Genomic DNA, 19,404 nt, shown 5'->3' with positions numbered 1-19,404 from the left:
GAATGGTGGATAGGGCTGAACGGGCTTCTGGACCTTCCTATGCCAAGGGACACCTGTGTGAAGAGCCATGGCTGCACCTGCTTCTCCCATGTGAACTGGGGAGAAGGGCACCTCAGATGGCGCGGCCCCAGCAAGGTGTGGGGGATATGCAGAGTCCTGTTAAGGCTCTGGTCCCTCTCCCGACCCCAGGGTTCACCCTCTCCTTGTGGGTGAGGAGGAGCCATTTAGGACTAAAGGATGGGGATCCCAAGGAGAGAAAAGCACAGAAGACAGGTTTTACAGATTTATTTTTAAAAAACAAAACAAAAAGGTTAAAAAAAAGTCCTTCATTTCCAACCCTGCCTGGGAGTATGGGTGGGGAATATAACAAGCTGAGAGAGGTGTCCACCCTCTCCCTGGAAAGAGCCCCACCCTTCCCCCAGGAGCCTGTAAAAGACAAGGCAAGTCTGAGGCAAGCCCTCACCCTTCCTGCCCTGCTTCCCCCTCAGGTAGCTCAAGTTGCTGCTAGGAAGTTTTAGAGGCAAAGATGTGTGGGAGCAGGAGGTCAAAAGCTACCTTCTTCATATCAGCAGTCACTCCAGCTGTTTTCCCTTAGAAGGTTCTGGGCCTCTACCACCAGGGCACCCAGGGCAGGCCTGGCTCAGCCCCCTGGGACCTGCAGCCCAGACCACCAGCAGCTTTCTTAATGCTATTTGTGGGTAGGAGGCCATTCAGCAGAACTTCACAGTGTGGGCTGGGGACTGCGGAGACACCTTGGCAAGTCTGGAAAGGAAAAGCTCCTGGTTATCAATTTCTATCTTGCCTCTCAGACTGAGGCTGCCCTTCTTTTCTGTTCCCATCTTGAGGGTGAGTGGAGTCCAGGACAAAGCACTAAGTGGCTGTTTGCTACAAAATACCTGGGGATGCCAGAGGTTGGCTCTTGGCCCATCTGTCAGTCCAGGCTCCCACACAGTCATACAGTCACACACACAGCGTTAAGGCGTCTCTTGCCAGCAGGCGTGGCCCAACTGGGTCCAGCTTCTCTCTCTCCACCTGCAGAGGGTACAGGGGGAGAACCCCTGGCTGCTTCGCAAATAGGCTGAAGGGGGAGAAGCTGGCAACGGAAGAATTAACCAGGTCTGGAGAAAGAAGTGGGAGGAAGGCAAGCAAGGGCTTCCAAGGCCTCTGTGCAGGCGTGCTGGGTGCCCCTGAAGTAACCCAACTCTGGTTGGGGAGCCCTGACCATGTACCCCCTGGAAAACAGGGGACAGAGAGAGGGGAAGAGAGCAGGGCTAGAGCATTGGGACTTTGGAGGAAGCCAGTGCTATCAGTATTTACAAGCATCAAGCCCCATCTTCTGCACCACCTACCTCTCTGCCCCTCCCATGGAAATGAAAGCCCCTGAGAGCCACTGAGGAGGTGCCATGCCCCCTAGGGAGAGCCCCTTCCCTCCAACTGGCCCCTTTGCTGGGCCTCTCAGGAATGTCTGTCCGGCTCTGCTCAGCCGGGAGGAGGAGCCCTGGGCCAGAATCCTGGCTGCCCTGGCCAGCCCTAGGAGTCCTTGAGCATGCTGATGCGGGCATAGATCTTCAGGGCAGGCCCCAGCTTGATGTTCATAGCACTCATGAGATGGTCCTCCTTGAGCAGCAGCAGAGCCTGCCCATCAATTTCCTGGGCACGGAATTCCTCTGCAATCTCCTGGCAGCCTGAGGGGGATACCACCAAAGACAGTATCAGTCAAAGCTACCAATAATCATTCCTGGCAATCACTGCATTTTTGATACACTATCTCATTTAAATCCTTATCACCACACCTTGAGAGGGTATTGTTATTCTTATTTTACAGCTTGAGAGAGGCTAAGTGACTTACCATGGCAGTCAGACACTAAGATGGTCCCCTGTGGTCCATGCCTCTTTCTTCATGCACTTGTACGGACCTCCCCACCCCCAATGAATGGGGCTGACCTGGGTGACTGATAGGATTTTGTGGAAGTGACCCTGTGTGACTTGGGGTTAGGTTACAAAGAGCACAGCAGCTTCCACCTTGCTCTGCTGGATCAATTATTTTCAAGTAAGTCAGGCACCATGTGGTGAGAACACTCAAGGAGCTCTCTGGAAAGGATCAGATGGAGAGGAACTGAGGGACTGAGGCCTCCTGCAAAATCTTCCAGCCCCAAACCTTCAGATGACCTCAGTCCTGACTGACATCTTGAATGAGACCTCTTAAGAGACCTCAAGCCAGAAATGCCTAGCTAAACTACTCCAAATTTGTAATTCACAAAACCCTTGAGATACTAAATGATTACTGTTTTAAGTCACTAAATATTGGGGTAATTTGTTTCACAGAAATAGGTAACTAATACAGATTGTGGTACCTAAATATAGGCCTGACTATGCAGCCAGGCAATGGACAGAAGCTGGAAGGACTCTGAAAAGTGCCCTGAAGAGAATGTAAGTAGAAGTGTGGTAGTCTTTGAGGAAACTACTTGTGGTGATCTGAAGCTGTATATACCCTAGAAAAACATGGTCTTTAATCTATTCCTGTGGGTGCAAACCCACTGTAAGTAGGACCTTATGATGAAGTTACTTCAGTTAAGGATGTGTCTCAGTCCAATCAGGATGGGTCTTACTCCTATTAGTGGAATTCTTTCTAAGTGGAGTGAAATTCAGACAGAGAACCATAGAGGGAGCAGCCGGAAGTGGAATTCACCGGAACCCAGAAGAGAAGGGAGAGACCAGAAGATGCCACCATGTGCCTTGCCATTTGACAAGCTAAGGACCAAAGATCGCCCACAGCCAGCCCCAGAACACCAGGCTTCAGGTAGAAAGCATCACCTTGATGCCTTGATTTGGACTTTCTTTTGCCAAAAAACTGTAAACTAATAAATTTCCATTGTTTAAACCATACCATTGCATAGTATTTGCTTGAGCAGCCTAAGAAACTAAAACACTGGGAAGCTGATGAAAATGTTACAGGAAATTGGAGGAAAAAGGACCCTGTTATAAAGTAGAAGAAAATTTAGCAACACTGTCACTGCCAGTGAAGTGGTAAGTAATGTAAGGGGATGTTCTGGCAAATTGTTGACCGTGCTGTCTGGCTCCTTATTGCTGCTTATATTAAAATAAGAAAGGAGAGAGATGAGCTAAAGAAAAAGCTGTTAAACATAAAAGAGCCAGGATTCGCAGTTTTGAAAATCCCTAGTTTCTCCAGATGGTAAATGATACTAGAATTAAAGAGTGGTTTCCAGGCAAAACTCAAATCCAGGAAAAAAGAGAGGAAAACCTGGTCTAAAGAAACTGAGGGTGTGACTGAAATCTGTTAAGACCTCAGATCTAAGGTGCTCAGAGAACTACTCAATCAAAAGCTCTCTAAGGATTTTATGGGTGTGCCCCAAAGATTCGCTTCATTAAATAAGTAGGAATTCTAAGAATCTAAAGGGCATTACTCCTCAGCCTCAGAAGAAGCCCACAGTAAAGAAAGGCTTATCTTGAAAATACTTTGGGGTGTTTTTTATCCAATGGTGTGAAAGATTCATAGAAAAGCTCACAAAGATTTTAATAAAATCATATTGGCAGGCGGCAGACTTGGCCCAGTGGTTAGGGCGTCTATCTACCACATGGGAAGTCCGCGGTCAAACCCCGGGCCTCCCTGACCTGTGTGGAGCTGGCTCATGCGCAGTGCTGATGCGCGCAAGGAGTGCCGTGCCACGCAGGGGTGTCCCCCGCGTAGGGGAGCCCCACGCACAAGGAGTGCATCCAGTAAGGAGAGCCGCCTAGCGTGAAAGAAAGTGCAGCCTGCCCAGGAATGGCGATGCACACACGGGGAACTGACACAAGATGACGCAACAAAAAGAAACACAGATTCCCGTGCCACTGACAACAACAGAAGCGGACAAAGACGACGCAGCAAATAGACACAGAAAACAGACAACTGGGGGCGGGGAAGGGAAGAGAAATAAATAAATAAATACATCTTAAAAAAAAAATCATATTGGCAGAAATACTGCTAGCTTGAACTGAAACGGTCAGAGGCTGTACAAAATAAAGAGGAGGAAGTAGGCTGAAAAAACAACTCTGCCGAAAAATCTGGCTACCTTTCATGGAAAATGAAGGATAACTCAGAAAGCAGAACCAAGAGTGAAAGAGAATCACTTTTAGGCTTTGAGTCTTAATCAAGGAAATACCAACGAGTACCCTGCTAGGTTTCAGAACTGGCATGGATCAGTGTGCCCCTGTATGCTCCCTGTTTTGTCTCCTTTTGGATGGGCGTGTCTACGTTGGTTATCCTAGGCCTGTCTCACCATATGTTGGGTTTGTGGAGGAGAGCAGAAATTTTGTCTCTTTAGTTCCCAGGTCTGCAGACTGAGAGGAGCCATACTTGAGGAGCTGGACCCAAGGAGCCTTATTCATGCCTGGACCTGAGTTAAATGTTAAGATCCTGAACTTCAAAAGCTGATGCTTGGGAGCGGAGGTGGCTCATGCCACTAGGCGCCTCCCTCCCACATAGGAAGTCCCAGGTTTGGTTCCTGGTACCTCCTAAAAAGACAATGAACAGGCCCAGAAAGCAGACAGCAAGTGCAAACAACAAGGGCTGGGGGTAGGGAGTAGAAAGAAATATTTTTAAAATCTTGAAAAAAAAAAAAAAAAAAAAGCTGATGCTGTAATGGGATGAAACTTTTGGGGCTCTTGGTAGGGAATAAGTATATGTTGCATGGGGGAGAGAAATGAATCACTGGGGGTCAGTGGCAAACTATGGTAGCCAGCCTGCAAAATAGTCCCCAATGATCCTCCTCTTTCTGATATTCATGCTCTTGTGGGTCCCCTCAAACAATGAACAGGGCTGACCTATGTGACCAATAGGATGCTGTGGAAGTGACAATATGTGACTTCTGAAGCTAGAACATAAAGGGCACAGTGGCTTCTGCCTTGCTCTCTTGGATCATTAGCTCTGTTGAAAACCAACTGCCATGTCATGAGGTTACTCAAGCAACTGTTTGGAGAGGACTTTTGCCAATAGCCAGCCTCTACTTGTGAATCATGTGAATGAAGCACCTTGGAAGTGGATCTTTCAGCCACAATCAAGACTTCAGATGAACTCAGCCCTGGTGGACATCTTAATTACAACCTCCTAAGAGTTCCTGAGCCAGAACTGCCCAGCTAAGCCACTCCTGAATTCCTTACCCACAGAAACTGTGGGAAGAATGATTAGTACTACCTTAAGTCATTAGCAATAGTTTTAAGTGGCAGAGCCAAAATTTGAACCCACTTCTATTAAACTCAGAAGTCTGTACTCTTAACCACTATATCACACTGCACTCTGAGTAACAGTTTGTGGCTGGTATAGGGTGAAAGCTGGTATAAAAAAAAACAGTAGAGGGAAGTGGACTTGGCTCAATGGATAGAGTCTCCACCTACTGCATGGGAGGTCCAAGGTTCAAACCCCAGGCCTCCTTGGCCCATGTGGAGCTGGCCCACATGCAGTGCTGACACGAAACAAGGAGTGCTGTGCCCCGTGGGGTGTCCCCCATGTAGGGGAGCCCCATGTGCAAGGAGTGTGCCCCATAAGTAGAGCTGCCCAGTGTGAAAGAAAGTTCAGCCTGCCCAGGAGTCTCGCCGCACACACGGAGAGCTGACACAGCAAGATGATGCAACAAAAAGAGACACAGATTCCCAGTGCCGGTGACAAGAACAGAAGCAGATGCAGAAGAACACACAGCAAATGGACACAGAGAACAGACAACTGGGATGGGGTGGGGGTGGGGGGGCGGGAAGGGAAGAGAAATAAAAAAAACAAAACAGTAGAAAAGCTTTAGGGTCTTGCTGAAAGCATCCATGAATAATGTAAGGTTTGTCTTAATGTTGGTCCCAGCCTGCTTTTCTAGAAGCCCTCAAAAGCACTTGCACTCCACCAAATAGGGTTGTGTGTAGTTCCCAGCTCTGACATGCATTTTCATGGCTTCATGCCTCTCCTCAAGGTGCTCCCTTATGCACACTCTCCATATGGCAAAGGTCTACTTGTCCACTGTATTTGGCTTAAATTTTTTCTTCTTGACAGACTTCCCACACTCTCCCGACTCCCCTTCTAACCTGTTGCAGGAGATAGGCAGGATTAATGACATTATCATCTCTACATTTCAAAGAGACCACTAACTATGCCTGTAAATAAAGGTATACTTCACTTTTTTGTGTTTCTCAAATATACATACTGTGCTTTTTACAAATTAAGTTTGTGGCAACCCTGAGTTGAGCAAGTCTATCGGCACCATTTTTCCAATGCCATGTGCTCACTCTGTGTCTGTGTGTCACATTTTGGTAATTCTCGCAATATTTCAAACTTTTTCATTATTATTATTTTATCTTTTATGGTGATCTGTGATCAGTGATCTTTGATGTTACTATTGTAGTTGTTTTGGGGTGCCACGAACTGCACCCATATAAGATGGTGAACTTAATTGATAAATGTTGTGTATGTTCTGAATGTTCCACTGCCTGACCATTCCCTCATCTCTCCCTCTCCTTGGGCCTCCCTATGCCTTGAGATGCAACAATATTGAAATTAGGCCAATTGATAACTTTACAATGTTCAAGTGAAAGGAAGAGTAGCACATCTCTCACTTTATTTTTTTCGTTGTTGTCTTTATTTTTTTTTAATGTTACATTAAAAAACTATGAGGTGCCCATATACTCCCCACTCCCCTTACATCTCTCACTTTAAATTAAAAGCTAGAAATGATTAAGTGCATGAGGAGGGCATTTCAAAAGCAGGCCAAAACCTAGGTCTCTTGCACCAAACGGCCAAGTTGTGAATGCAAAGGAAAAGCTATGAATGAAGGAAATTAAAATACTACTCTAGTGAGCACATGAATGGTAAAACAGCCACAACACTGCTTTAAGCCAAAGCCTAATTCAGAGCAAGGCTCTAACTTTTCAATTTTATGAAGGCTGAGAAGGAAGCTGCAGAAGCAAAGTCTGAAGCTAGGAGAGGTTGGTTCATGAGTTTAAGGAAAGAAAACATCTCCATAATATAAAAATGCGAGAAGAAGTGGCAAGTGATGCAGAAACTACAGCAAGTTATTCAGAAGAGCTACCCAAGATAACTGATGAAGGTGGCTACACTACACAACAGATTTTCATCAATGTAGATGAAAAAACCTTCTCTTCTATTGGAGGAAGATGCCATTTAGGACTTTCATAGCTAGAGAGAAGTCAATGCCTGGCTTCAAAGGAGAGGTTCATTTTTTCATTAGGGGCTAAAGCAACCAGTGACTTTAAGTTGAAACTAATGCTCATTTACCATTCTGAAAGTCCTAGGGCCCTTAAGAATTATGCTGAATCTACTCTGCTTGTGCTCTATAAATGGAACAACAAAGCCTGGATGATAGCACAACTGTTTACAACATGGTTTACTGAGTATTTTAAGCCCACTGTTAAGACCTACTGCTCAGCAAAAAAAAGATTCCTTTCAAAATATTACAGCTCATTGACAATGCACCTAGTCACCCAAGAGCTCTGATGGAGATGTACAATGAGATTAATTTTGTTTTTGCATCTTCTAAGATAACATCCATTCTGTAGCCCAAGCATCAAGGAGTCATTTTGACTTTCACGTCTTATTATTTAAGAAATACATTTCCTAAGGTTATAGCTGCCATAGATGGTGATTCTTCTGAGGGATATGGACAAAGTAAATTGAAAACTTCCTGGAAAGGATTCACCATTCTAGATGCCATTAAGAACATCCATACCTGGCAATACATTGGGCTTCATTTATGAAGAAGTTTTGGATCACAGAGAGGTTCAACAATTGCAGGAGAGGAATACTGGTGTGGGCTGTTACTGACAGGGGACACATGGTTGGCAGGGAGTTCTCCAGGGCATATATACAGGGTACATAAAAATGTCTGGATATTTTCATAGTGGTTACAATTAAAAACAACTGAGGTAGTGCTGAGTTCCTAGCCAGGGGAGCCCTACAACAGTCCCTAAAGGAACAGCAACAATCCCCCAAGTGCAATGGCAAAAGAAGGAGGGTCCAACAATGAGCCCTTGATATTAATGACTATGCTTGTAGGCCTGTGCACCTGAAATAAGAACAAGGTCTAGAGCTGCAGGGTACCTAAGAGTTCCGTCCTGAGAACCTCTGTGTTGCTCAAATGTGGCCAGTCTCGAAGCCAAACTCAGCGTGTAAATGCACTGCCTTCCCCCCAGCATGGGACATGACTCCCAGGGATGAGCCTCCCTGGAGCCAAGGGATTACTACCAAGTACCAGCTGATGATGTAACTAGAAAATGACTTTGAATAAAAGGGTCAACTCAGACCAGCAGAATATCTCAGTCTACATATAATACCAGGAGTTAAAAATGCTTTTTGACCTGAATAAAAGGGGGAAATGGAAAGGACAAATGAGTTTATATGGCTACGAGTCTCCAAAAAGAGCTGGGAGGTTACCAGAGGGTTTGCCCTTATGCACACCTCAGCAGAGTCCCAGAGACAGATAAAGTAGATACAACCCCAGGTATTGGTTCTTCTGAGGGCTACAGAGACCCACAGGTTCTATGGTCATGGCAGATGGAATTCAGTGCCATGTCAGTTGGCCCTACTTTGGTGTTTGTGTTTCTGTGTGATGGAGCTAGACTCAGATGTGATCTCTGTCCACAAGCCTCTTCTGTTACTTTTACTGGATCTGTAGTTGGTGCTGGGGTTTAGTGTATATCCTGGGAACCTGAATCTCTGGACTGATCATGTGATAGCCAGGCCATGAGCCTCAACAGACTTCAACTCCTATACTCTGGTTTATTGGACTTACCCCACTCAGCTAACATGGAGGTGAAGAAGATCAACCACCACACCATGGAGCCAAGAGTGCCTACAACTGAAAGCAGGAGAATTGCATCCAGCATCCATGTGGAATCTAAGCCCCCTCTAGATATAGAGTGGACACAACCATTCCAGGCTCCACAGGATGGAGGAACAGAATATGGATTAGAGTGGACTTACTGATATTCTAGTCATGAACTATTGTAATTAGTAATTGAAGAAAATGTGGTATTGGTGTGGAGAAAGTGGCCACTGTGGCTGCTGGGGGCGTAGGGAGTGGGAGGAAGAAATGTGATGTGGGGGCATTTTCAGGGGTTAGAGTTGTCCAGGGTAGTGCTGCAGGGACAGTTACCGGACAGTTTATGTCCTCCCATGGCCCACTGGGTGGACTGTGGGAGAGTATGGGCTATGGTGTGAACCACTGACCATAAGGTGCAGTGATGCGCAGAGATGTATTCACCAAGTGCAATCAATGTCTCATGATAATGGAGGAGATTGTTGTTATTATGGGGGGAGGAGTGGGGTGAGGAGGTGGGAGATATATGGGGACCTCATTTTTTTAATGTAACATTAAAAAAATAAAGACAAAAAAAAAAAAAAAAGAACATCCATGATTCATGGGAGTAGGTCAAAATATCAACATTAACAGGAGTTTGGAAGAAGTTGATTCCAACCGTCATGGATGACTGTGAGGGGTTCAAGACTTCAATGGAGGAAATAACTGCAGATGTGGTGGAAATAGTGAATGAACTAGAAATACAAGTGACACCCAAAGATGTGACTGAATTGCTGCAATCTCATGATAAAACTTGAATGGGTGAGGAGTTGCTTCTTACAGATGAGCAAAGAAAGTGGTTTCCTGAGATGGAATCTACTCCTGGTGAAGATAGTATAAACATTGATGAAATGACAACAAAGGATTTAGAATATTACGGAAACATAGTTGATAAGGCAGAGGCAGGGTTAGAGAGGACTGACGCCAACTTTGAAAGAAGTTCTATGGTGGGTAAAATGCTATCAAACAGCATCACGTGCTACAGAGAAATCTTTTGTGAAAGGAAGAGTCAATTGATGCAATAAACTTCAGTGTTGTCTTTTTTTTTTAAACACACAAATAATATAATTTATTTTATTGTTGTCTTATTTTAAGAAATTGCCACTGCCATGCCAACCTTCAGCAACCATTCCCCTGATCAGTAAGCAGCCATTGATATCAAGGCAAGATCCTCCACCAACAAAGAAAGATTATGACTTGCTGAAGGCTCAGATTATGGTTAGCATGTTTTTAGCAATAGAGTTTTTCAACTAAGGTATATACATGGCCTTTTTTTTTTTTGAGGTACTGGGCCTAGGGAGTGAACCCAGGACCTCGTATATGGGAAACTGGCACTCAACCAGTAAGCCATTTTTGTACCTGCTAAGATAACATCCATTCTGTAGCCCAAGGACATTGCTTTTATAGACATGATGCTATTGCACACTTAACAGATTACAGTATAGTATAAACATAACTTTTATATATACTGGGAAACTAAAAAATTCATGACTAGCTTTAATGTGATATTTGCTTTATTGTGGTGGTCTGAACATGACCTGGCAAGATCTCTGAGCTATGCCTATATACTAAATTAGAGCTACAGAACTTTATTTACAGTTTGTGTTCTGTGCTGGAATGTAACCACGTGCAGACAGGAACCTTATCCTATTTATCTCTACACACAAGTTCCTGACCCATGAGTATGTGTCATTAACTGAATTACTTAGTTCCAGGCAGGCATGGAACTTCCTTACCTGGCAGAGAGCGGATGAATTCGTAGACATCTTCTACGTTCCATTTGGTGGGCTCACTTGGCAGGAAGTGGTGTCCCATGCCCACCAGGTCCCGCATGTGCATGTCAGGGAGCTCAAGGTCCCGCTGGCCTTGTCGCCGGCGGGAAGTGGATGAGCTGGCTGAGATAGGTGACAAGGGTTCCTCATAGCTTGAGTTATCTGAGCAACGGCTGGAGTCTTCCTGGCTGTGTGTTAGCTGCAATGCAGCAGTAACTGAAAGGGGTACAGTGCCTGTTGACTGAGAGCAGAAAGAAAGTTTTCTTCAGGATTTGGGAAATAAGCATCTCTAACAGAAGTGCTGGGCAGTTGGGGCAAAGGCAGGTATTACTTCCTTTTCTACTTGGTCTACTACTCCTACATATTTTTGAGTTCTGCTCCTGCCCCCACCCTAAGCAGGTTCATCCTCCCAGTATTGCAGAATGTACCACACTGTACTGCAATGATCTGATTATACATGACTATTTTTTCTTCTAGACATGGGTTTTAAACCAGGGCTCTCTGAGTTTAAGGGGGGAGGCTATAAACCACCTGAAAAAGCATGTAAAATTCTACATGTATGTACATTTTAGTCTACAGCTTTCCTCAGATTCTTAAAGAGGTTTTAGACCAAACACAACAGCAAAAACAATAAGCAAAAACAAAACACATACAAGGTTATGAAGTATCACCCTAGTTTGTGAGTTCCTTTAGGGCAAGACCATGGCCTAAGAGCCTTAGTGTACAGCAGGGTCCTGGCATATAGATGGTGCTAAAAAATATTTAATAAATGAACACTTGGGAAACAGACTTTGGCCCAGTGGTTAGGGCGTCCGTCTACCATATGGGAGGTCTGCGGTTCAAACCCCAGGCCTCCTTGACCCGTGTGGAGCTGGCCATGAGCAGCGCTGATGCACGCAAGGAGTGCCGTGCCACGCAAGGGTGTCCCCCGCGTGGGGGAGCCCCATGCGCAAGGAGTGCACCCGTGAGGAAAGCTGCCCAGCGTGAAAAGAAGAGCAGCCTGCCCAGGAATGGCACCGCCCACACTTCCCGTGCCGCTGACGACAACAGAAGCGGACAAAGAAACAAGACGCAGCAAATAGACACCAAGAACAGACAACCAGGGGAGGGGGGGAAATTAAATAAATCAATCTTAAAAAAAAAAAAAATAAATAAATGAACACTCTTGTCTCTGGTTGAGACTTTCAAGAACTCAATGCTCTAACATTTGGAGGAAAAAAAGTGGGAAGGTACAGGATGTAGGCTGTCTTCTCATCGAACTCTCCACAGTAAGACATGACTCTTCATGGGGCCAGGCTGGGGTGACCCTACTTCCATGGCCCCAGAAGTCAAGGACGGAGGTAGACTGAGAGGTGAGGAGTGATGTCAGGGCAAGGCGACTGAAAAGGGCAAGTTACCTCCTAAGCACCCATGGGTCTAAATGGAGCAAACAGAATAAAGGACATAGGGAAGACTTGATCTAAGAGATCTGTGAGAAATGAGAATGTGACAGAATGTACTGAAGTCAGCAGCTGAAAAGAAATGTGGTGTCTGGGGCTGTGTGAAGAAGAGGTTGGTGGGGACTTCTGAGAATGGAGCTTCAGGCTCTGTCCACTCCCTCACCTGCTTCTTGGTATCCTTGGTAAGTGTTGGCAGACTGGCTTTGCTGGCCCGACGGCGGTTGTGTGTTGTGGCTCCTGTCTTTTGCAGCTTGCTCCGGTCTGAGTGGAAAAGTCCCACTCGTTTGGTGCATCCGACGTTGTACCTGTTAAAGACAGGGGAATGAGGGAAGACAGTGCAGACAGCAGGGTTTCTAAGCTCTAGGCAAGGTAAGAGCAGGCAAGCTATTCAAGAAAAGCTGAATCTATCTATTTGGTTCAAATCCAGACTGTATCACTTACTACCAGCTGTTTGATTTTGGTCAAGTCACTTCCCTTCTGAGGCTCAGTTTCCTTATCTGGAGTTGAGGATAATACCACTCACTCTCTAAAACTGGCACGACAACTCAATGAGATAATGTGTGTAAAGCGCTTGTCACAACAACCTGGATCTCGGTAAAAACTCATGACTGATAAATTCTGCTATACAAATTACCTCTGCCAGTAAACACTACCCAAGGTCTTGCTGGAGAGTAGCTTGGGGCTGCCAAGGTGCCAGCAAAGGTTGAGGGGAATGAGGGCTGAGGACAACTCAATTCTAGTTTGGCATCCAAACCCTTTGTGCCTCAGTTTCCTAACCTGTATAAAGGGAACAATAATAATGCCTGCCTTATCAGGTTATTGTGAAGATTAGATAAGGCATATCAAATAACTAGCACAGTGCCCAACTGCAGAGCAAGCTCTCAATAAATGACAGTGGTTTTTTATTATCATTAGTCTTCTAAGCTGAGGTGAAAGCTCACCAAGGTAACATCTGTCACTAGAGCAGTGGTTCTGGGCAGTGTCCAGTGGAGGGCTTACCGTAAGTAGATGGTATATGCCAAGGATAGGAAAAAAGAATGGGTACCAGTGGGACCCAGGAGGACCCTTTCCTTAGCTTCTGTGCTCTTCTCTCAGATCTGGCTCCTAGGGGTTCTGACTTCCAGTGTTTGGTGAAGTACTGACATGATGCTGCTTCTAGGCAGGCCAAGGAAGCAGAAAGCTGGACAAGCCATACATGTGGCCTCTTGGGGTGGATGATTACTGGAGGGTGATGGGACATAGAGGGAGGATACAAACATGCAGTCATGTGGGGGAAGGGAAGGGGAGGGCACAGCAGTGGGGCCAGCACTACTCACCTTTTTGCACAAGCCATGGAACAGAAGCGCTTGGAACGCTTGAACTTGTAGGCAAAGTCCACCCGGCCACAGAGCTCACACTTGAGCTTGAGGGGGGTCCCCTCCTCTTTGGATTCTGAAAGAGAGAGAAGCGGGTAAGCATGGAGAATAAGAAACTCCCGACGCTGATGATCCAGAGTAGGTGCCTCTCTACTCTACTCTGCCTCTTCCTCCTGCTGCCATACTATGATAGGCAGCAGCAATCTAACTCGGAAAATGTCAAATAGTATTTGTTACCGTCTTTGGAAGGGTTATGTATTTCTCCCCAGAAAGTACCCTAGGGCAGAGGTTCTTAACCTTTTTTGTTCCATGGACCCCTCTGCCAGTCAGGTGAAGTGAATACTACTGTAATTTATTTATTGCATATATTCATAAGTGAAGGATTTCAGTTAGAGGTTAGAAAAAATAAAGGTAATAAGTAGATTTTTTCAACTCAAGCTCATGGATTTCCTTAAATCTTTCCACAGATCCCCTGGGGCATCCGTGGACCCCTGGTTAAAAGAACCCCTGCCCTAGGGTGTCTATGCCCTTGGGTACTTGACATTTACTTTCTAAGTGCTATGGATCTAAGGCAAAACAAGAGAAGAACAAGCCTCTCTTTATGACCACAGAAGGAAGCAGGAAACTCATAGGAAATACCTCAGATACTCTCCCAACCCACCCTATCTTGCTTGGTTTAGTTGGCTAATGACCAGGATAACAGAACCCAGGAATTTTGTTGCCTTCACAGCCTGCATTTAGGCAGTGGCTTATGTGGAAAGGGTGGTCCCTTGCCTGGCCACTCCTATGCCTCACAGCTGGCCCCCAGTCCTTAGTGCAGACTCCTGAGGCAGTCAGAGAAGGGCATAGCATGCCTGGTGATGCCCCTACATTCACTCCCATAACTTGTTAATGATTCACATAGGAAAAGCAGCTCTTAGAATCCTGTGGTTGATGGGGTGGGGTGCTGAGGGAGAGGGAGGTGACAAGTGACTCTCCTACTTTTCCTGTCCCCATTTTCTAGGGGTAGAGGCTGAAAAGGGATAGGGTGGGAATGTTCAGTAGACTGACAGGTTTACAAACTCCCTGGTTCAGAGGTCAGCCATGGATACCAAGAAAGGAAGTGCCTACTTCCCATTTCAGTGTTGTGCTGGCCACCAAATCAGAATGCCTAGCACTAAGGGTCCAAGATGCTTACCTTGCAGATAGGGCTCCTCCATTTCAGAGTCAGTGGTGGTGGTATGATCCTGCTGTGGAAGTTTCTCAGGCAAGAACCCCTGTGCATACTTCTTCTTGAGATTCCCCACCAGCAGGGACGAGCGTCCCACCTAGAGGACAGGGTGACATGGAGGCCATGAGAGTTAGGCGGGAGATGCTCCTTACTATCCAGACTCATCAAAATTACATGTAGAAAGAATCCAGGTACATAGATCTAACCCTCCTCAAACTTCCCCTACACCATCATCCAAGTAGGGCTTTCCTGCTCAAGGGCCTATTTTGCTGTTCAGCTCAGGAGGCAAGAAGCCAGTGGGCACCAAAGTAGAGAGGTGGCTTTAGTCCAGGACCAACGGATGGCTCAGGAGGTTAGGAAAATACCTACTCTTCCAAGTATCTAAGGGGCAGACATGGAGGCAGAGATCAGGTTTCCCACAACCTCAGATCAAGTGCCAGGATCCAGTACTCATGAGTCACCAGAGCTGGACACAGCTGAGTCTGTGTGTGTGTGGGAACAGGGTATATATGAGAGACCAGACAGAGGTTCAGCACCCACTTTTTGATTTCTTGCTACTTTCACCTTACCACTGCCCCACCCAAGCCAGAGAGGTACAGGCACTGTGAGGAGAGCAGGAAGAACTGATTCTGGGCTACAGAGGAAATGGCCTCTATGGTTGCCAGGACCCCAGAGTGCCTTATTCACTGCTATGCTCCACCATCTGTTTAGGCAGTTTGGTGGCCAGATCACATGGTATCTGACTCTAAGGAGACAAGCTGGGGGTGCAATTCAATCTTCATCTACCCTGTGAAATCGGCTGGTTTCTGATGTCACTCCAGGAGCCCAAGGGGAGGACCTAGTCTAATGAGGGTGTATGTGAGACAGGGCTAGAGCTACTTATGGCCAGGCTGCTCCAGGTGGATTTCTTTGCCTCTGGCCCTGAATGACTTCCAGAGGGAAAGAAGACAAGAACCTACACATTTTGTGGCATTTTAAGGTAGTTCACCCAACTTCATCAATCAAGCTCAGAGTCTTCTGTTGACTATTCAAAATGCTCATGGATCCAAAAATAAGGAAAAGGCAGATGGCATCCCATGAAAATGGCATGTCTCTCAAAGCCAAAAAATTTTCATCAGAAGAGAAGCTAGTATGCACTTGGCTCTGCAGTCCTGCCCACCTATGGGAACCACCTGTCCTGGCTAATTCACATCACAGCCAGCTCTGGGTGATGTTTCCTAATAAACATATTCTTCATGCTTTTATATTTCCCTTTGGTCTTATGCTTTAACTGGTAACATTTGATTGTGCCCTTTCCAAACTGCCTGTCAATCTCATTCACTCCCCTTTCAAGGCCCTCCTCTAGAGAACAAGTCTCAGGCTGCCACCCTGTTCCCCATCTTCATTTTGGATATATTTTGAGAATTCAGTTCCACATACATTCTTTATGTTCTCTAACTAGCCAACAGTTTTGTCTCTCAAGAGGTTTTGGCACACACGGAGATAACAGTGAGATGACTGAACCCCAGCTCAAGAACTGTTTCAAAACTGAACCAGGACTCATTTCCCAAAGGCCATCATCTTTTACTAAATACCCCAATGTGAACTCCCTAAGAAATTGCTACCCAAGCAGTCTTGCCACTTATTTCTGATCACTGACTGACCCCTTCTGCACCCTAGCAAAATACTAAATCCTAGAAAGAAAATGGCCTCTGACATTCTTTTGGGGGAAAATTAACAGGGAAAGAGCAAATTGTTTACATTTTCAGAAATTTTACATGGAAATGTAAAAATATTCTAATACACATCCAAAATATACTTAAAAAAAAAAAAAGAGGGGAAAAGAAGTAGTCCGTACCGGGAAAGGCTCCGCCCCCTCCTGGATCACAAACCCTTCGATAACATGCGTCAGGATTTGGGGTTTCACAATGGCCTGTGGTGGTTTATTCTCACCATTCTGGGGGGCAGTGCCGGTGATGCTGGAGGCAGAGTTTCCGTTCCCTGAGGTCATGCCGGGGCTGCTGAGGTCGGTCAGTGCATGAACAATGCCCTGCCCTGCCTCTGTACAAGGGAAAGTAGGAAAACACAGGAGGGAAATCAGAATCAGAGGTTCACTCTAATGAAGAATGTTGTTAATGTGCAAAAATATGTGAGGGACAGGGAGTGGGGCATATGGGAATCCCCCATATTTTTTTATGTAACATTTATGTAATCTAAGTATCTTTTTAAAAAAAATAAAAAAGTATATTTAAAAAAAAAAAAAAGGAACCAGAGTCTAGGTCAGCAGCAAGAAAGCCAGGACTCAAAAGGGACCTGGCTTTTCCTGTGGAGCCAAGCAACAATGCAAACCAGACAGTCCCCTTCCTCACTGACCTATTTAAAAGTGGTACAGCTTCAATGGACACATCACCAAGCATGCCTATTACCAGTTCTGCTACAATGCAGCCAGTCAGTGAGCAGTACTGCTTTATTTCCAATTGTGCTAAGAAAGTTCAACCAGGTTATTTAGAGAGACAGAATTTGTCTTTGAAGAGTTAAGTACCTTGGTCTTCATGGACAAATAGGGTGACATTCACTTCAAGGGAGATTATGCATTCAAGATGACATCGAAAACCAGGACAAGACATTGACCTTTGGACATAGTTTAGGGTATGATGGGGTTTGGGCGAGAGAGGTTGAACGGACTTTCTAGAAGGTTATGTGCGGAAAGCCTGGGTTTTAAAAGCCCTGTGAAAAATCTAAGCACTGAACCCCAGAGGAAGGCAAAGGGTTTCTGGGGACTGAACTCTAAGTGAAGACTGTAATATAGATCTGACCACTCAGAGACTGGTTATTTGGGGTCACTGCATTAAGATATCCATGTATTCTATTTTTCTGTCGAGGAATCCGGTGGGCAGAGCTGAGATTTTCTATGCGATTTTTACTGAAGTGCTCTTAGTCAAGCCCCTTGCTCAGCTCTCAGCTCTATACCCAAACAGACCCTCAGCAAATTATAGAGCCCCTCCTTCCATCCCTCTGTGGACCTCCGTTCCTAAGTTCTCTTCCTCCACAGACCTGGTAGTCTTCCCGAGAGACCTAATAGAGTGCTCCAAAATGTGTGGTGAGGTGTATCTATAGAATCACACCACAACAGTCCTCCTCGCCCACACATCAAAGAGTCTCTTTTGAGCTGCCTCCTTGCCTGAGAGGTGCAAACACTTCATTACCTCGCTTTTCTAACTCTCCCCCTGCCCCCTTCGCAGGGCCATCTGCTACCAGTACCAACTGACCAGTGAGCTCGGACTGCCTTTAACCTGGATCTTCCTAAAAAAGAAAAATAAAAAAAGAAAGGGGAAACGGACTTTGGCCCAGTGGTTAGGGCGTCCGTCTACCATATGGGAGGTCCGCAGTTCAAACCCCGGGCCTCCTTGAGCCGTGTGGAGCTGGCCATGCGCAGTGCTGATGCGCGCAAGGAGTGCCGTGCCACGCAAGGGTGTCCCCCGCGTGGGGGAGCCCCACGCGCAAGGAGTGTGCCCGTGAGGAGAGCCGCCCAGCGTGAAAAGAAAGAGCAGCCTGCCCAGGAATGGCGCCGCCCACACTTCCCGTGCCGCTGACGACAACAGAAGCGGACAAAGAAACAAGACGCAGCAAATAGACACCAAGAACAGACAACCAGGGGAGGGGGGGAAATTAAATAAAATAAATAAATCTTTAAAAAAAAAAAAAAAAAAAAGAAAGAAAAAGCTATTTCTTTAGCATAACAAGGCTATTAATATGAAGCATAACCTGGTACAGTGTTGTGGATGTGTGTGTGTGATACATATTTTTAAAACTATTTCAGGACATTTGCTGTGTACGTAATTTTTACAAAAAACTTTCTATGAAGATGCTCTTTTTCATGTTAGAAATCCAAAACTGCAACATGGAATAGGAATCCATACAGTCTAATTATGTTGCATGGTGTAGAAATCAGAATAGACACATTTTAAAAAAGTTTACAATGGGGTCACAACAGGTCTTGTGCTGCTTCCAGTTTGTTTATTTTTTTTTTACCAACAGTCCTAATGCTCAATAAACTAAAATAAATCTTTTTTGATACAAAAGAGTTGGCTGTGACACATGCTTTAGGACTCACCAACTCTGTAATTTAACTACCATAAACCTTAGGGCTGAGCAGGAATCATCCAAAAGATGTGGTGGATGAGATCTTTTTGTGTCATTTATTTTTTGTTTGAAATAGTCATGCCAGCAAGTTAGAAAAATCCCCCAAGTGTCTATATTCATTTGGAAAAAAAAAAACTTTTTAAAAATAGCTTCAGCTATTCTGTGGAGATAGACAATTTACTTCTCTTATGGAATTAACCATTCTACATGGTAGAGGTGTTTGGGAACTGAAAAAAATTTTTCATATTCTGTGCATGAGTAATTGGGAGTCCCTCAGTTAACTACAAAATCAATCAAATGAAGTTTCCTTACATTTATTTAATTAATCAAATTATGCTTTTATATTTTATTTTTTAAAGATTATTTATTTCTCTCTCCTTCCCCCCCATCCCAGTTGTCTGTTCTCTGTGTCTATTTGCTGTGTCTTCTTTGTCCGCTTCTGTTGTTGTCAGTGGAATGGGGATCTTAATGTGTTTCTTTTTGTTGCGTCATCTTGTTGTGTCAGCTCTCCGTGTGGACGGCACCATTCCTGGGCAGGCTGCACTTTCTTTCCCGCTGGGTGGCTCTCCTTATGGGGCGCTCTCCTTGCGCATGGGGCTCCCCTACGCAGGGGACACCCCTGCATGGCACGGCACTCCTTGTGCACATCAGCAC

General features: G+C 45.5%; 1 protein-coding gene across 9 annotated transcripts in view; it reads right to left on the bottom strand.

Moving 5' to 3' along the window:
- Positions 1 to 270: 270 nt before the first annotated feature.
- Positions 271 to 19,404, bottom strand: part of PHC2 (polyhomeotic homolog 2) — a 130,672-nt gene continuing 111,538 nt past the window's right edge. For all 9 annotated transcript variants that reach the window (XM_058303941.2, XM_058303943.2, XM_058303948.2 and 6 more), the window contains 6 exons: positions 16,466 to 16,668; positions 14,596 to 14,725; positions 13,380 to 13,494; positions 12,227 to 12,368; positions 10,589 to 10,865; positions 271 to 1,685 (listed from right to left, as the gene is read on the bottom strand). In XM_058303941.2, the coding sequence (XP_058159924.1) occupies positions 1,531 to 1,685; positions 10,589 to 10,865; positions 12,227 to 12,368; positions 13,380 to 13,494; positions 14,596 to 14,725; positions 16,466 to 16,668 (1,022 nt within the window). In that variant the 3' untranslated portion in view covers positions 271 to 1,530. The remainder of the gene's footprint in view (positions 1,686 to 10,588; positions 10,866 to 12,226; positions 12,369 to 13,379; positions 13,495 to 14,595; positions 14,726 to 16,465; positions 16,669 to 19,404) is intronic.

The sequence above is a fragment of the Dasypus novemcinctus genome, chromosome 9 (assembly GCF_030445035.2).
Source record: "Dasypus novemcinctus isolate mDasNov1 chromosome 9, mDasNov1.1.hap2, whole genome shotgun sequence".
NCBI classification, from domain to species: Eukaryota; Metazoa; Chordata; class Mammalia; order Cingulata; family Dasypodidae; genus Dasypus; species Dasypus novemcinctus.
The sequence above is the reverse complement of the archived record's forward strand: the minus strand, read 5'-3'. Positions and strand labels throughout refer to the sequence as shown.